This window comes from Bufo gargarizans, chromosome 5, assembly GCF_014858855.1.
Source record: "Bufo gargarizans isolate SCDJY-AF-19 chromosome 5, ASM1485885v1, whole genome shotgun sequence".
NCBI lineage: Eukaryota > Metazoa > Chordata > Amphibia > Anura > Bufonidae > Bufo > Bufo gargarizans.
Window position 1 is genome coordinate 148788780 of NC_058084.1, and position 19552 is coordinate 148808331.

Genomic DNA, 19552 nt, shown 5'->3' on the forward strand with positions numbered 1-19552 from the left:
CGCATCAAGTCCCCACGCTGCTGTGGCGGGGACCCGATGCGACACAAGGCAGCCCGATGCCGTGCAGAGGCTGCCCAATGCCTTGCATCGGGAACTGCTTTCTACGGGAGCCGAGGACATCCAGCCTCAGGCTTGGTCTCCTAGGCAACCTGTTAGTGTATGACTCAGTGTCATACAGTAACAAGCAATGCATTACAATACAGATGTATTGTAATGCATTGCAGAGGGGATCATACCCTGAAAAAGTGAATGTCATAAATAAAGCAAAGTAAAAAAAGTGTCTTTAATCAAATTAATAAAGTAATAAAATTAATAAAGTAAAAAAATAAAAAAAACGCCCCTTTCCCCTTATTTTATAATGAAAAACAGAAAAGAAAATAAAAAAACACAAATAAAAGGCGTCCATAATGACCGGCTCTATAAATATATCACATGATCCACCCTGTCCGATAAACACCATTAAAAAAAACAGTGTAAAAAAAGCTATTTTTGTCACCTTACATCACAAAAAGTGCAACACCAAGCGATCAAAAAGGCGTATGCCCCCCAAAATGGTATCAATACAACCGTCACCTCATCCTGCAAAACATGAGACCCTACCTGAGAGAATCGGTCCAAAAATTAAAAAGATATGGCTCTCAGACTATGAGACACTAAAATATCATTATTTTGGTTTTAAAAATGCTATTATTGTGTAAAACTTAAATAAATAATAAAAAGTAGACATATTAGGTATTGCCACGTGTGTAACGATCTGCTCTATAAAAAGTCACATGACTTAATCCCTCATGTAAACGCTGTAAAAATAAAAATTAAAAACGGTGCCAAAACATCATTTTGTTACCTTGCCTCACAAAAAACTTAATATAGAGCAATAAAAAATCATATGTACCTCAAAATAGTACAAATAAAACTGGCACCTTATCCCGTAGTTTCAAAAATGTGGTCACTTTTTTGAGTTTCTACTGTAGGGGTGCATCAGGGGGGCTTCAAATGGGACATGGCATCTAAAAATCAGTTCAGCTAAATTTGCCTTCCCAAAACCATATGGCATTCCTTTCCTTCTGCACCCTGCCGTGTGCCCGTACAGCAGTTTACGATCACACGTGGGGTGTTTCTGTAAACCGCAGAATCAGGGTAATAAATATTTAGTTTTATTTGGTTGTTAACCCTTGCTTTGCTACTGGAAAAAATGGATTAAAATGTAAAATCTGCCAAAAAAGTGAAATTCTGAAATGTAATCTCCATTTTCCATCAATTCTTGTGGAACACCTAAGGGTTAACAAAGTTTGTAAAATCAGTTTTGTATACCTTGAGGGGTGTAGTTTCTAAAATGGGGTTATTTTAGGGTGGTTTATATTATGTAAGCCTTACAAAGTGACTTCAGACCTGAATTGGTCCTTAAAAAGTGGGTTTTGGAAATTTTCCGAAAAATTTCAAGATTTGCTTCCATACTTCTAAGGCTACTTTCACACTAGCGTTCAGGCGGATCCGTTCTGAACGGATCCGCTCATAATAATGCAGACGGAGGCTCCGTTCAGAACGGATCCGTCTGCATTATATTAGCAAAAAAAAGCTAAGTGTGAAAATAGCCTGGGACGGATCCGTCCAGACTTTCAATGTAAAGTCAATGGGGGACGGATCCGCTTGAAGATTGAGCCACATTGTGGCATCTTCAAACGGATCCGTCCCCATTGACTTACATTGTAAGTCTGGACGGATCCGCACGGATCCGCACGCCTCCGCACGGCCAGGCGGACACCCGAACGCTGCAAGCAGCGTTCAGCTGTCCGCCTGTCCGTGCGGAGGCGAGCGGAGCGGAGGCTGAACGCCGCCAGACTGATGCAGTCTGAGCGGATCCGCTCCATTAAGACTGCATCAGGGCTGGACGGCTGCGTTCGGGTCCGCTCGTGAGCCCCTTCAAACGGAGCTCACGAGCGGACACCCGAACGCTAGTGTGAAAGCAGCCTAAGCCTTCTAACGTCCCCTAAAAATATAATGTAATTTTCAAAATGATCCAAATATGAAGTAGACATATGGGGAATGTAAAGTAATTGCTATTTTTTAAGGTATTACTATCTATTATAAAAGTAGAGAAATAGAAATTTGGAAACTTGCTAATTTTTCAAAATGTTTGGTAAATTTTGTATTTTTTTATTAATAAAAATGTTTTTTTTTTTACTTATTTTTACCACTGTCATGAAGTACAATATGTGATGAGAAAACAGTCTCAAAATGGCCTGTATAAGTAAAAGCGTTTTAACCACCTCAGCTCCCCTAGCTTAAACACCCTTAATGACCAGACCACTTTTTACAATTCTGCACTACACTACTTTCACGGTTTATTGCTCGGTCATACAACTTACCACCCAATCGAATTTTACCTCCTTTTCTTCTCACTAATAGAGCTTTCATTTGGTGGTAGTTCATTGCTGCCTACACTTTTACTTTTTTTGTTATTAATCGAAATTTACCGAAATTTTAGCAAAAAAATGTCATTTTTCACTTTCAGTTGTATTTTTTTTTAAACTACATTTCTATATAAATTTTTCTCTAAATTTATTGTTCTACATGTCTTTGATTAAAAAAATGCAATAAGTGTATATTTATTAGTTTGCGCAAAAGTCATAGCGTTTACAAAAATGCGAATTTCCGCATTTTGAAGCAGCTCTGACTTTCTGAGCACCTGTCATGTTTCCTGAGGTTCTACAATGGCCAGACAGTAGAAAAACCCCACAAATAACCCCATTTCGGAAAGTAGACACCCTAAGGTATTCGCTGATGGGCATAGTGAGTTCATAGAAGTTAAATTTTTTGTCACAAGTTAGCGGAAACTGATGATTTTTTTTTTCTTACAAAGTCTCATATTCCACTAACTTGTGACAAAAAATAAAAACTTCCATGAACTCACTATGCCCATCATGAAATACCTTGGGGTGTCTTCTTTCCAAAATGGGGTCACTTGTGGGGTAGTTATACTGCCCTGGCATTTTAGGGGCCCTAATGCGTGAGAAGTAGTTTGAAATCCAAATGTGTAAAAAATGCCCTGTTACATCCTAAAGGTGCTCTTTAGAATTTGGGCCCCTTTGCCCACCTAAGCTGCCAAAAAATGTCACACATGTGGTATCGCCGTACTCAGTAGAAGCAGGGCAATGTGTTTTGGTGTGTCTTTTGACATATACCCATGCTGGGTGAGAGAAATATCTCTCTAAAAGACAACTTTTCCCATTTTTTTATACAAAGTTGTCATTTTAGAGAGATATTTCTCTCACGCAGCATGGGTATATGTAAAAAGACACCCCAAAACACATTGCCCTACTTCTCCTAAGTACGGCGATACCACAAGTGTGACACTTTTTTGCAGCCTAGGTGCGCAAAGGGGCCCAAATTCCTTTTAGGGGGGCATTTTTAGACATTTGGATTCCATACTTCTCACGCTTTAGGGCCCCTAAAATGCCAGGGCAGTATAAATACCCCACATGTGACCCCATTTTGGAAAGAAGACACCCCAAGGTATTCCGTGAGGGGCATGGCGAGTTCATAGACTTTTTTATTTTTTTTGCCACAAGTTAGCGGAAATTGATTATAAGAAAAATTTGTAAGAAAAATCTGCGGATAACACATACGGACGTCTGAATGGAGTCTTACAGGGGGGTGATCAATGACAGGGGGGTGATCAGGGAGTCTATTTGGGGTGATCACCCCCCTGTCATTGATCACCCCCCTGTAAGGCTCCATTCAGACGTCAGTATGTGTTTCGCGGATCCGTGGATTCGCAAAACACATACGGACGTCTGAATGGAGCCTTACAGGGGGGGTGATCAATGACAGGGGGGTGATCAGGGAGTCTATATGGGGTGATCACCCCCCTGTCATTGATCACCCCCCTGTAAGGCTTCATTCAGACATCAGTATGTGTTTCGCGGATCTGTGGATCCGCAAAACACATACGGACGTCTGAATGGAGCCTTACAGGGGGGTGATCAATGACAGGGGGGTGATCAATGACAGGGGGGTGATCAGGGAGTCTATATGGGGTGATCAGGGGTTAATAAGTGACAGGGAGGTGTAGTGGTGTTTGGTGCTACTTTACAGAGCTGCCTGTGTCCTCTGGTGGTCGATCCAAGCAAAAGGGACCACCAGAGGACCAGGTAGCAGGTATATTAGATGCTGTTATCAAAACAGTCTAATATACCTTTTAGGGGTGAAAAAAATCGCATCTACAGCCTGCCAGCGAACGATCGCAGCTGGCAGGCTGTAGATCCGCTCGTTTACCTGCCGATCCTGTGAACGCGCACGCCTGTGTGCGCGCGTTCACAGGAAATCTCGCGTCTCGCGAGATGACGCTCCGGCGCGTCCAGGAGGAATAACAGGGCCGCTGCCAGGCCGCTGCAATCCTGCGTACAGCGGTCCTGTAGTGGTTAAAGTTATCACCACATAAAGTGACAAATGTCAGATTTGCAAAAAATGGCCTGGGCAGGAAGGTGAAAACTGGCCCGGGGTTGAAGGGGTTAAGAATGCACCTATGTACTGCAGTACATGGGTGCATTCTTATGGATAAGGGGGTTATAGTCCTATTTAACACAGTTCATTTTTAGGTCAGCCACTGAGCTGTCACTTACCAGGGACTTTAGGTGACAGGGGATAGAACAGGGGGCGACGGAGGCCACTACAACTCCTTCCTCCCTCCTATCTCACTGAAGTTCCATTGGTGGTCCGTGGCAACGGCCGGACTGGAGGGAGTAAGCTTATTGGTGGAGGCGGCAGTTCCAGCCGGCACACACCACCAATAAGCAGTACGTGCGGGCAGGCTGTAGTGCAGTGGAGGAGGAGAACTGCTCTCCTCTCCCCTCATCTTTTATGGAGCGGACCCAGGCAGCAGCAGCTTCACTGAATGCTTAACTGACGCCTCCCGTCCCACACTTACGGTAAATCACAGGATCAGGAGCAGGCTAATTAAAAGCACCTGCAACCTTGCAATACAGTTAGCCAGCTTGATTTTCAACAGATTCCCTTTATAAGACGCAATCACTTTTTCCCCCACTTTGAGGGGAAAAAGTGCGTCTTATAAAGCGAAAAAACTGTACTTATTTTTTTATTCCATGTACAACACCAACATATTCTGCAAGACTGTACTCACATAAGTCCACGGTCCCAATGGGTCCCACAATCTGCACATATAAGCTTAAATGCAAATGAAAACCATTTACTTGATCAGCATATTTTTTTTACTGTGGCAGGAAACTGTTGTACCTGAAGGAAACCCATACAAAGAGAGGGAGACTGTACAACATGCATGTAGATGATGTCCTTGGTTGAATTTGGACCCAGGACTCCAGTACTACAAGGTATGGTGTTAACCACTATGCCAAATTTATGTTTGGCAATCATATAATGACTTATCCACTGATAGCAGGAACACAATGGCAGGAGATCTTAGGCAGGAGAAATTAGGCAATTTGATAACTTACAAACAAAGGGCTCCGTCATATGACTAAATCTAAAATGACAATGGTTTTAGAAGCTATGTTGTGACTATGAGGTTATGTTCACATATCACTTTATTTTGCTATTTGTCAGGCAGGTTACTTTACAATTAAAATAATGCATCAACCAGATATTACATGTGAGTGAATGGTAATTAATGAATCTCTTTCACACTGTGATATTACACTGTACTTTTTGAGCCCCTATGCTTGTTCCTCTGCTGCTTTCAATGTGTATGTGTGGATATGGCCTTACAGATTCTCTACACTATGGAAATTACATTTACTACACAGTTGCCTACCCTTGAAATAAGAAAAGATTGACATAGTTGTAGCTCTTTGTGAGGAAGTTCCCAAGAACACGTGTTGGGTATCCACAGCGGATCTGATACGCTGACAGTCCAAAATAGATACACTTCACAAAATACCATAGCTGTGCGACAATGTTCTGACTGAATTTCCTGAAAAACACAAACAAAAAAACTGTGTGCTGAACTGATCCAGTGCTAGTGACTACACGCCAAATGCACATGCTGAGCAGTCATTTACCTTTCTGTTACTCCAGGTAAAATGAAGAACATCCAAAAATGTATACCAAACACCAGAATAACCTGAAATATGACTTTGCCCATCACAGTTTTTCTGAGATAGAGTGCACGGTCCACAACCATTGTGCCAAACTGTATCAAAACCATCACCAAGAATGCTTCTGGTACCTGGTCTTCTGACAGAGAAGAGGTAATGTCCGCTGCAGCAGAGTGTTTCTAAAAATATAGATGTTATGTTAGCAGCATTCCAAAAAATATATATTTTCTTTATTGTACTCAAGTTTATTTGATCTCTATATTGTTTGCTGTTCCCACAAACCATTTATAAAACTGCTTATATTAGTTCATCTTCTAACAGTGACCCTGTTAAAAGCGAATTAAACCATATAAAGATAGGCAAAGCCTCGTAGTGTGGTTTATCTGGGTTGTTATAAATATGTTATTACCACTAATCATAATTTATGCCTCCTTGGAGGAAACTAATAATTTCCTCTTTCCTATCTCATCCGTAATAATCACATAAAAATTTTAATTTATAATCATGAGATGTACATGTATGCTGTTTATATCAAATTTCCTTTTTCTTTCCATTAAACTGTCTTATATTTAATTTGTCACTTTGAATGCATTTTTTTCTCTCCTACAATACTACAAGCCTAAAATGTTCACTTATTGATAGATACACAACAATCCTAATTTCACTTGCAGTAGTACTAGACACTTGGCAATTTCTTTGGTATGATGACTTACTCCAAATGCCCAGAAGCCAAATACAATTATGATGAAGTCTACAGTATCTGCCAGGAACATTAACACATAGACGTCTGTCACGGCACTGTAGTCTGGATGAATGAGGTTGTAAAAAAATTGTTTGATTGGCAAATATATCTGAAGAATTCTGGAAGAAGTAAAACAATCACCAATGAGAAAAGTTAGGCAACATGTTCTAATGCAATCATTATGTACAAGAGGTAAGAGAACATTTTCTCTATTATACCTGCAATGATGCTATTATGCAACAATATAGTTTATATATTATTATATTAAATTGGTATTAGATATTCTGCAATTATATTGTTTATATATTATTATAGTATGCAATTATTTAGTTTTACTCATTTGTTTTAAAGAGTAGGTTGCACTACTGTACCTGCTACCAGCTTATTCTTCATGGACACTCGTTTAACATGTGTCAGGCTATTTTAATCTATGGACTAGTTTGACATGTCCACAAATGTATATGTGAACACAGCCTAACATGTTTGAGAATTGTCAGGCTTGTTGACTTTACAATAGCAGAAACCAGAATTGAGAATGCTACTCAGGGTAACAATGTAAGCTGTAGCTCTGTAAAAAATTACTGAGCCTACTTTCAAAATACTGGTTTTCTAGTAGTAGTGTAAAATACTTCATGTATACCTTAGGTTTTAACAGTTATGGCCAATTGTAGTACATTTAAAGTGTTTACAGGGACCAAAATATCAGATCAGTGGGTATCAACACCCAGTACTCCATCGATCAGCATTAAGTTGCAGCTACAGTTCTGGAAATAGTGCATCGATCCGGAACACTACAGTTTCATACATAGGGTAGTGGCCGTTCTCAGGGACTGTAGCTCAACTCTTATAACCTAAGGATAGGCCATCAATATGTTATTCCTGGAAGACACCTTTAAAAAGGTAGTCCCAGAATTCACCTTACAGATAAAATACAGTGACAATAAAACACATACACCCAATCCTAACTAAATAAACAAAAACAAAAAACTGAAAAAAAAAACACGCAAAAACAAAAAAAAAGACAAGCTAAACACACAATCTGCAACAAAATTGCAATCCTGAATCAATGTTCACTAATTGCACTGCGGTCTTTATTGTGAGTTGGGCACCTTTCACAATTAACTGAAAACCAAACAAAAAAGAGAAACGTGCTGCTCAGTATAGGTATAAGTTCACATTAGGTGTAAAAAAGGAGTGTCTTTGCGATGTTATTCCTCAGTATCCTGCATGGATTATCACAAAAGTCGATGCTCTAATCTCCTAGAGAACAGAAGAAATAGCTCGACATAGTGAAGTACTGCCAATTGAGTTTAAATATAAGGATTTATTCTACTCACAAGATCCATAAAACAACAATCATATAAAATGTGCACGTCTTCTCATCAAACGCCCGACCCGGGTTTTGCCTCTGCTTCGTCAGGGGCACCTATGGACTCATCTAGATTGCTTCTTTTCAAGGTAATGTGTGCGTTACCACAACCTTGATTCACATGATTATAACATAGCTAAATTCCTCATTCCCTATATCAGTTATAAAATTCAATATACAAACATATTCACATACATAAAAACACATACTGCATTTAAAAACCGATTTTCTGACATAACTTTAAAATCCATGAAAATATCTCTGTCTCCTCCTCTTTTAGTCATATGGTTGATTACACCCATTCATCTTCTACTACATTATTCTCTCCTACACCACAAAGATTTTACCTACACTCGCCCACCGTCATCTCAGCTACACTTATCGTTCACTACACCAGCATCAATATGGACTTTAGTTTTTACATTTCCTACACTTATCCACTTTTAATGGATATCCAAATATATATAACCCCACACAAAATATACATAACCCCATTTTCTTTTTTAATTGCATAAAATAACCCACATCATGATATCTCTCTTACAAGTGAGAACATTTCACACCAACTTCCCCATATTGTTGACAAAGGTTTATATTTACAGTCACAGATTTACAATTCTTGAATGTGCTGCATATCAATGGCAAACCTATATTTTATTTATCTATTATACAGGCCTTTATATCAAATTTCAAACATTCAAACCATCAGGGTACAAAGTGCCCAATTTATAGATCCATTCTACTTCTTTTCTATTTATTCCTTTCAATGGATCACCCCCTCTCCAATTATTATGGATCTGTTCAAGTCCAATAAACCTCAAACCTTCTGGGTTTTTGTTATGTACCGTATTGTTCGCCCCATAAGATGCACTCCCCCCCCCCCAAAATGGGGGAAAATGCCCCTGCATCTTATGGGGCAAATGCTGACATTTTTACATCGTTGTCTGCGATGTACGAGCGAGCGGGGGGGGACTGGGAGGAGGAGCTGGGGGCCGGCAATAGCGGCGGGGCGGTGCAGTCACTGTAGTCCGGCCCCGCCACTCCAGTGCTGCACTATACAAATATAAAATGTCTTATTCAATTTAAAGTGATTACACATGCCCCCCCCACTCCTAATATTACTGTACATCCTAAACGCTTCTGTAGAATGCAGGCAGGCCGGGCAGACGGGCAGCAGCGTAACTCCCTGATGTCACGTGCCTGCGCCACCTACTTTATGAATGAAGCATGCGGCGCAGGCAAGTGATGTCAGTGAGTGACGCGCCGGCCGCCCCGGCCTGCCTGCATTGTACAGAAGCTGGTAGGATGTACGGTAATATTAGGAGTGAGGGGGCATGTTTAATCACTTTTAATTGAATAAGACATTTTATATTTGTATACTGGAGTGGCGGGGATCTGAGGATGACAGTTTTATGGGGAACATCCGTGGATGGCACAGTTAAGGGGTGAGGAGTCTGTGGATGGCACTGTTATAGGGTGGGGGGATCTGTGGATGGCACATATATAAAAGTGCCATCCACAGATCCCCCTGTAACAGTGCCAGCCACAGATCCCCCCTGTAACAGTGCAAGCCACAGATCCCCCCATGACAGTGTCCGTCATCCACAGATCCCCCCATAACAGTGTCCGTCATCCACAGATTATCCACAAATCCCCCCATAAAAGATCCACAGATCCCCCCATAACAGTGTCCGTTATCCACAGATCCCCCCATAACAGTGTCCATCATCCACAGATCCCCCCATAACAATGCCATCCACAGATCCCCAGTAATAGTGCCATCCACAGACCACCATTAGTTCCAAACCCACCAAAAGCACACCTTGGTTAAAAAAATTTTTTTTTCTTATTTTCCTCCCCAAAAACCTAGGTGCGAAAAATATGTTTTTTTTATTTTTTTTATGTACATAGTGTGTATCTAATCCTTTTTTTTATATTTCGTATATGTTCCTGAATTCTGACTTTTAGTTTCCTAGTAGTCCGTCCTACATACTGGAGGCCACATGGACACTCCAGCATGAAGACAACACACATACAGTACAGACCAAAAGTTTGGACACACCTTCTCATTCAAAGAGTTTTCTTTATTTTCATGACTATGAAAATTGTAGATTCACACTGAAGGCATTAAAACTATGAATTAACACATGTGGAATTATATACATAACAAAAATGTGTGAAACAACAGAAAATATGTCATATTCTGGGTTCTTCAAAGTAGCCACCTTTTGCTTTGATTACTGCTTTGCACACTCTTGGCATTCTCTTGATGAGCTTCAAGAGATAGTCACCTGAAATGGTTTTCACTTCACAGGTGTGCCCTGTCAGGTTTAATAAGTGGGATTTCTGGCCTTATAAATGGGGTTGGGACCATCAGTTGCGTTGTGGAGAAGTCAGGCGGATACACAGCTGATAGTCCTACTGAATAGACTGTTAGCTGCTTTTTTCTTGCCATAATAAAAATTCTAAGTAAAGAAAAACGAGTGGCCATCATTACTTTAAGAAAAATTGGGAAAACTTTGAAAGTGTCCCCAAGTGCAGTCACAAAAACCATCAAGCGCTACAAAGAAACTGGCTCACATGCGGACCACCCCAGGAAAGGAAGACCAAGAGTCACCTCTGCTGCGGAGGATAAGTTCATCCGAGTCACCAGCCTCAGAAATCGCAGGTTAACAGCAGCTCAGATTAGAGACCAGGTCAATGCCACACAGTGTTCTAGCAGCAGACACATCTCTAGAACAACTGTTAAGAGGAGACTGTGTGAATCAGGCCTTCATGGTAGAATATCTGCTAGGAAACCACTGCTAAGGACAGGCAACAAGCAGAAGAGACTTGTTTGGGCTAAAGAACACAAGGAATGGACATTAGAGCAGTGGAAATCTGTGCTTTGGTCTGATGAGTCCAAATTTGAGATCTTTGGTTCCAACCACCGTGTCTTTGTCCGACGCAGAAAAGGTGAACGGATGGACTCTACATGCCTGGTTCCCACCGTGAAGCATGGAGGAGGAGGTGTGATGGTGCTTTGCTGGTGACACTGTTGGGAATTTATTCAAAATTGAAGGCATACTGAACCAGCATGGCTACCACAGCATCTTGCAGCGGCATGATATTCCATCCGGTTTGCGTTTAGTTGGACCATCATTTATTTTTCAACAGGACAATGACCCCAAACACACCTCCAGGCTGTGTAAGGGCTATTTGACCATGAAGGAGAGTGATGGGGTACTGCGCCAGATGACCTGGCCTCCACAGTCACCGGACCTGAACCCAATCGAGATGGTTTGGGGTGAGCTGGACCGCAGAGTGAAGGCAAAAGGGCCAACAAGTGCTAAGCATCTCTGGGAACTCCTTCAAGACTGTTGGAAGACCATTTCAGGTGACTACCTCTTGAAGCTCATCAAGAGAATGCCAAGAGTGTGCAAAGCAGTAATCAAAGCAAAAGGTGGCTACTTTGAAGAACCTAGAATATGATATATTTTCAGTTGTTTCACACTTTTTTGTTATGTATATAATTCCACATGTGTTATTTCATAATTTTGATGCCTTCAGAGTGAATCTACAATTTTCATAGTCATGAAAATAAAGAAAACCCTTTGAATGAGAAGGTGTGTCCAAACTTTTGGTCTGTACTGTATGTTCACACAAAAGTTCTCCCATTATTTTATGAGTGGTACAGTTGCTCCTAGAAACCACTTTCTCTTTTTTGCACTGTTTATTTTCTTTCAGACAATTCTTACATGGTAAGAAAAAACCGCATCATGTGAAACGATGTTTATTAGTTTTACCAGATTGTGTGAATATAAAACTATGTACAAGTTTATTCTTTAGATTAGGTGCTTTTGTGAAAATAACTGTAGGATTTTTTGGGGACAATATCTCCTAATATGGGGTCATTTTTAAAGGGTTTCTACCACCAGATTTTGGGATTTTTCGCTGACTGACACTAGCGATCTGCACTACCTAACATTGCTCTGGTATCACCTTTGTGTGCTGCCGTTAAGCTTCAAAACATACTTTTATTGATATGCAAATGAGCCTCTAGGTGCTATGGGGGCGTTTTTTCAGCACCTAGAGGCTTCGTCTACTCACTATTTCTGCCGCCCACTGCGTCCCTCCAGCCGCCCCTCTTCTCCTGATTGACAGCCAACCTCGCTCCATCTCGAATTCCAGCACCTGCGCCGTGCGCTTCTGTATTCGGCGCAGGTGCAGTGACTGTTGGACCGCAGTGAAGATGCCGACGCAGGGAGCAGTCCGACAGTCACTGCGCCTGCCCAGAATACAGAAGCGCACTGCGCAGGTGCTGAAATTCAAGATGGAGCGAGGTTGGCTGTCAATCAAGAGGAGTGGGGAGGGCTGGAGGGACGCAGTGGGCGGCAGAAATAGTGAGTAGACGAAGCCTCTAGGTGCTGAAAAAACGCCCCCAAAGCACCTAGAGGCTAATTTGCATATCAATAAAAGTATGTTTTGAAGCTTAACGGCAGCAGAAAAAGGTAATACGAGAGCACTGTTAGGTAGTGCAGACACTAGCAGATCGCTAGTGTCAGACAGCGAAAAATCTCAAAATCTGGTGGTAGAAACCCTTTAACCACTTCAGCCCCGCTAGGTGAAACCCCCTTCATGACCAGGCCACTTTTTACACTTCGGCACTACACTCCTTTCACCGTTTATCGCTCGGTCATGCAACTTACCACCCAAATGAATTTTACCTCCTTTTCTTCTCACTAATGGAGCTTTCATTTGGTGGTATTTTATTGCTGCTGACATTTTTACTTTTTTTGTTATTAATCAAAATGTAACGATTTTTTTGCAAAAAAATGACATTTTTCACTTTCAGCTGTGAAATTTTGCAAAAAAACCGACATCCATATATAAATTTTTCGCTAAATTTATAGTTCTACATGTCTTTGATTAAAAAAAAATGTTTGGGCAAAAAAAAAAATGGTTTGGGTAAAAGTTATAGCATTTACAAACTATGGTACAAAAATGTGAATTTCCGCTTTTTGAAACGGCTCTGATTTTCTGAGCACCTGTCATGTTTCCTGAGGTTCTACAATGCCCAAACAGTAGAAAAACCCCACAAATGACCCCATTTCGGAAAGTAGACACCCTAAGGTATTCACTGATGGGCATAGTGAGTTCATAGAACTTTTTATTTTTTGTCACAAGTTAGCGGAAAATGATGATGATTTTTTATTTTTTATTTTTTCTTACAAAGTCTCATATTCCACTAACTTGCGACAAAAAATAAATAATTCTAGGAACTCACCATGCCCCTCACAGAATACCTTGGGGTGTCTTCTTTCCAAAATGGGGTCACTTGTGGGGTAGTTATACTGCCCTGGCAATTTAGGGGCCCAAATGTGTGAGAAGAACTTTGCAATCAAAATGTGTAAGAAATGACCGGTGAAATCCGAAAGGTGCACTTTGGAATATGCGCCCCTTTGCCCACCTTGGCAGCAAAAAAGTGTCACACATGTGGTATCGCCGTACTCAGGAGAAGTTGGGGAATGTGTTTTGGGGTGTCATTTTACATATACCCATGCTGGGTGAGAGAAATATCTTGGCAAAAGACAACTTTTCCCATTTTTTTATACAAAGTTGGCATTTGACCAAGATATTTTTCTCACCCAGCATGGGTATATGTAAAATGACACCCCAAAACACATTCCCCAACTTCTCCTGAGTACGGCGATACCAGATGTGTCACACTTTTTTGCTGCCAAGGTGGGCAAAGGGGCACATATTCCAAAGTGCACCTTTCGGATTTTGCAGGGCATTTTTTACACATTTTGATTGCAAGGTACTTCTCACACATTTGGGCCCCTAAATTGCCAGGGCAGTATAACTACGCCACAAGTGACCCCATTTTGGAAAGAAGACACCCTAAGGTATTCCGTGAGGGGCACTGCGAGTTCCTAGAATTTTTTATTTTTTGTCACAAGTTAGCGGAAAATGATGATTTTTTTTCTTTCTCTTTTTTCCTTACAAAGTCTCATATTCCACTAACTTGCGACAAAAAATAAAAAATTCTAGGAACTCGCCATGCCCCTCACGGAATACCTTGGGGTGTCTTCTTTCCAAAATGGGGTCACTTGTGGCGTAGTTATACTGCCCTGGCAATTTAGGGGCCCATATGTGTGAGAAGTACTTTGCAATCAAAATCTGTAAAAAATGACCGGTGAAATCCGAAAGGTGCACTTTGGAATATGTGCCCCTTTGCCCACCTTGGCATCAAAAAAGTGTCACACATCTGGTATCGCCGTACTCAGGAGAAGTTGGGGAATGTGTTTTGGGCTGTCATTTTACATATACCCATGCTGGGTGAGAGAAATATCTTGGCAAAAGACAACTTTTCCCATTTTTTTATACAAAGTTGGCATTTGACCAAGATATTTTTCTCACCCAGCATGGGTATATGTAAAATGCCACCCCAAAACACATTGCCCAACTTCTCCTGAGTACGGCGATACCAGATGTGTCACACTTTTTTGCTGCCAAGGTGGGCAAAGGGGCACATATTCCAAAGTGCACCTTTCGGATTTTGCAGGGCATTTTTTACACATTTTGATTGCAAAGTTCTTCTCACACATTTGGGCCCCTAAATTGCCAGGGCAGTATAACTACCCCACAAGTGACCCCATTTTGGAAAGAAGACACCCCAAGGTATTCCGTGAGGGGCATGGCGAGTTCCTAGAATTTTTTATTTTTTGTCGCAAGTTAGTGGAATATGAGACTTTGTAAGGAAAAAAGAAAAAAAAAGAAAAATCATCATTTTCCGCTAAATTGTGACAAAAAATAAAAAATTCTAGGAACTCGCCGTGCCCCCCACGGAATACCTTGGGGTGTCTTCTTTCCAAAATGGGGTCACTTGTGGCGTAGTTATACTGCCCTGGCAATTTAGGGGCCCAAATGTGTAAGAAGTACCTTGCAATCAAAATGTGTAAAAAATGGCCTGCGAAATCCGAAAGGTGCCCCTTTGCCCACCTTGGCTGCAAAAAAGTGTCACACATCTGGTATCGCCGTACTCAGGAGAAGTTGGGCAATGTGTTTTGGGGGGTCATTTTACATATACCCATGCTGGGTGAGAGAAATATCTTGGCAAAAGACAACTTTTCCCATTTTTTTATACAAAGTTGGCATTTGACCAAGATATTTATCTCACCCAGCATGGGTATATGTAAAATGACACCCAAAAACACATTGCCCAACTTCTCCTGAGTACGGCGATACCACATGTGTGACACTTTTTTGCAGCCTAGATGCGCAAAGGGGCCCAAATTCCTTTTAGGAGGGCATTTTTAGACATTTGGATCCCAGACTTCTTCTCACACTTTCGGGCCCCTAAAAAGCCAGGGCAGTATAAATACCCCACATGTGACCGCAGTTTGGAAAGAAGACACCCCAAGGTATTCAATGAGGGGCATGGCGAGTTCCTAGAATTTTTTTTTTTTTTGCATAAGTTAGCGGATATTGATTTTTTTTTGTTTTTTTTCTCACAAAGTCTCACTTTCCGCTAACTGAGGACAAAAATTTCAATCTTTCATGGACTCAATATGCCCCTCACGGAATACCTTGGGGTGTCTTCTTTCCGAAATGGGGTCACATGTGGGGTATTTATACTGCCCTGGCTTTTTAGGGGCCCTAAAGCGTGAGAAGAAGTCTGGAATATAAATGTCTAAAAATGTTTACGCATTTGGATTCCGTGAGGGGTATGGTGCGTCCATGTGAGATTTTATTTTTTGACACAAGTTAGTGGAATATGAGACTTTGTAAGAAAAAACAAAAACAAAAACAAACAAAAAATGTCCGCTAACTTGTGCCAAAAAAAATGGCTGAATGGAGCCTTACCAGGGGGGGAGTGATCAATGACAGGGTGGTGATCACCCATATAGACTCCCTGATCACCCCCCTGTCATTGATCACCCCCCCTGTAAGGCTCCATTCAGACATCCGCATGATTTTTTACGGATCCATGGATACATGTATCGGATCCACAGAACGCATGCGGACGTCTGAATGGAGCCTTACAGGGGGGTTATCAATGACAGGGGGTGATCAGGGTAATCAGGGTGATCACCCCCCTGTCACTGATCACCCCCCCTGTAAGGCTCCATTCAGACATCCGCATGATTTTTTACGGATCCATGGATACATGGATCGGATCCACAGAACGCATGCGGACGTCTGAATGGAGCCTTACAGGGGGGTTATCAATGACAGGGGGTGATCAGGGTAATCAGGGTGATCACCCCCCTGTCACTGATCACCCCCCCTGTAAGGCTCCATTCAGACATCCGCATGATTTTTTACGGATCCATGGATACATGGATCGGATTCACAGAACGCATGCAGCTGTCTGAATGGAGCCTTACAGGGGGGTGATCAATGACAGGGGGGTGATCAATGACAGGGGGGTGATCAATGACAGGGGGTGATCAGGGAGTGTATATGGGTGATCACCCGCCTGTCATTGATCACCCCCCTGTAAGGCTCCATTCAGACGTCCGCATGATTTTTACGGATCCATGGATACATGGATCGGATCCGTAAAAATCATGCGGACGTCTGAATGGAGCCTGACAGGGGGGTGATCAATGACAGGGGGTGATCAGGGAGTGTATATGGGTGATCACCCGCCTGTCATTGATCACCCCCCTGTAAGGCTCCATTCAGACGTCCGCATGATTTTTACGGATCCATGGATACATGGATCGGATCCGTAAAAATCATGCGGACGTCTGAATGGAGCCTGATAGGGGGGTGATCAATGACAGGGGGTGATCATGGAGTGTATATGGGTGATCACCCGCCTGTCATTGATCACCCCCCTGTAAGGCTCCATTCAGACGTCCGCATGATTTTTACGGATCCATGGATACATGGATCGGATCCGTAAAAATCATGCGGACGTCTGAACGGAGCCTGACAGGGGGGTGATCAATGACAGGGCGGTGATCAATGACAGGGGGGTGATCAGGGAGTTTATATGGGGTGATCAGGGGTTTATAAGGGGTTAATAAGTGACGGGGGGGGGGGGGTGTAGTGTAGTGTAGTGTGGTGTTTGGTGGGACTGTACTGACCTACCTGAGTCCTCTGGTGGTCGATCCTAACAAAAGGGACCACCAGAGGACCAGGTAGGAGGTATATTAGACGCTGTTATGAAAACAGCGTCTAATATACCTGTTAGGGGTTAAAAAATTCGGATCTCCAGCCTGCCAGCGAGCGATCGCCGCTGGCAGGCTGGAGATCCACTCGCTTACCTTCCGTTCCTGTGAGCGCGCGCGCCTGTGCGCGCGCGTTCACAGGAAATCTCGGCTCTCGCGGGAGGACGCGTATATGCGTCCACCCAGAAGAGCAGGACCGCCGGCAGGACGCAATCCTGCGTACGGCGGTCCTGAAGAGGTTAAGGACAGACCAATTCTTTCTCACAGCTTCCTTTATTTGCCATACATTATTGTTGAATTGTGTAATAAAAAAGCTAAAGTCTTTTTCCTTCTTCTATTCATTTTCTGCATCTTAAGCTGTTCCAAATTACCACTTTCTTCAACCACCTTCTGTGAAACTCTCTCTAGTTCTTCCTTCTTATAGCCTTTCCCCCTCCTAAAAAAACAGTGCCAAAACAGCAATTTTCTTGTTACCTTGCCTCACAAAAAGTGTAATACTAAGCAATCAAAAAGGCGTATGTAGCCTAAAATAGTACTAATCAAACTGTCATCTCATCCTACAACAAATGAGCCCCTGCCTAGGACAATCGCCCCCCCCCAAAAAAAAATATGGCTCTCAGAAAATGGCAACACAAAATCAAGAATAGACACATTGGGTATCATCGCATCCGTAACAACCTGCTCTATGAAAATATCACATGAGATGCCCCCTCAGGTGAATTCTGTAAGGATTTTTTTTTTAAACAATGCCAAAACAGTCATTTATTGTCACCTTGCCTCACAAACAGTGTAACACCAAGCGATCAAAAAGTCTTATCTACCCCAAAATAGAACCAATGAAAATGTCACCTCATCCCGCAAAAAATGACCTCCCACATAAGACAATCACTAAAAAAATAAAAACCAATGGCACCCGTAAACCAATCCATCAAAATCTGCGCTGCAAAAGCCATATGGTGCTCCCTCGGTTCTGAGTCCTGCCATGTGCCCCCACTGTTTACCACCATATATGGGGTGTTGCCGTATTTAGGAGAAAATGGGTAATACATTATGGGGTGCTTTTTCTCCAGTTACTGCTTGTGAAAATTAAACATTTGGGGCTAAAGCAACATTTTATTGGAAGAAATGAAAGTTTTATTTTCACAGCCAAGTGTTTCCAAATTCCATAAAACGCTTAGGGGGTCAAAGTGGGGTCACTTTTTGAGGGGTTCCACTGTAGGGGTATGTCAGGGTCTCTTCAAATACAAAATGTTGCCTAAATACCATTCTAGCAAAATCTGCCTCCAAAATCTATATGGTGCTCCTTTTCTTTCTGACCACTGTCATCTGCCCATTGAACTGTTTACCACCACATATGGGGTATTTCTGTAAACTGCAGAATTATAGTAATGTATATTGAGGTTTATTTTGCTGTTAACCCTTCCTGTGTTGCAAGAAAAAAATTTCACCTCCATTTTCCTTTTATTCTTGTGGAACACCTCAAGGGTTTAACACAGTTTGTTACATCAGTTTTGAAAAATTTGAGGGGGTGTAGTTTATACAATTGGGTCATTTATGGGTGGTTTCCATTACGTAAGCCCCTCAAAATCACTTTCTAACTGAATTGGTGCTTAAATTTTTTTAGAAATTTTGTTAAAAATTAGAAAAATTGCCTCTAAAATTCTAAGCCTTCTAACGTCCTAAAAAAATAAAATTACATTTACAAAATTATTCCAACATAAAGCAGACATATGGGAAATGTTCATTGATAACTATTTTATGAGATATTACTATATGTCTTAAAAGTAGAGAAATTCAAATTTAGAAATTTGGGGAATTTTTCCAAATTTATGGTAAATTTTGGATTCTTTTATAAATAAAGGTGAAATATATCAACTCAAATTTACCACTGTCATGAAGTACAACGTGTCACTAGAAAACAATCTCAGAACGGCTTGGATAAGTAAAAGCGTTCCAAAGTGATTAGCACATAAAGTGCAGATTTGCAAAAATCGGCCTGGGATTTAGGGTAAAAAGTGGCAATAAGCAGAGAAAACACATTAAAAACTTCTTACACTTTAATGGTAAATGCTTTAGCTTTGATAAGTTGCTCTCGAAGTTTTTCCATCAGCAATTCCTTTCTCGATTTCTGTTTGATACTTGTATTGCTACCCTTCTGACTGCTGTTTCTTGTGCTGGTGCTACCTGTAATATAAAAAGAATTTAG

The 19552-nt window shown here is 41.6% G+C and overlaps 1 protein-coding gene across 5 annotated transcripts in view; it reads right to left on the bottom strand.

Moving 5' to 3' along the window:
* PIEZO2 (piezo type mechanosensitive ion channel component 2) overlaps positions 1-19552 on the bottom strand; it is a 537568-nt gene that overhangs the window by 21495 nt on the left and 496521 nt on the right. For all 5 annotated transcript variants that reach the window (XM_044293449.1, XM_044293451.1, XM_044293452.1 and 2 more), the window contains 4 exons: positions 19401-19530; positions 6785-6932; positions 6036-6250; positions 5789-5947 (listed from right to left, as the gene is read on the bottom strand). In XM_044293449.1, coding sequence (XP_044149384.1) covers positions 5789-5947; positions 6036-6250; positions 6785-6932; positions 19401-19530 — 652 coding nt within the window. The remainder of the gene's footprint in view (positions 1-5788; positions 5948-6035; positions 6251-6784; positions 6933-19400; positions 19531-19552) is intronic.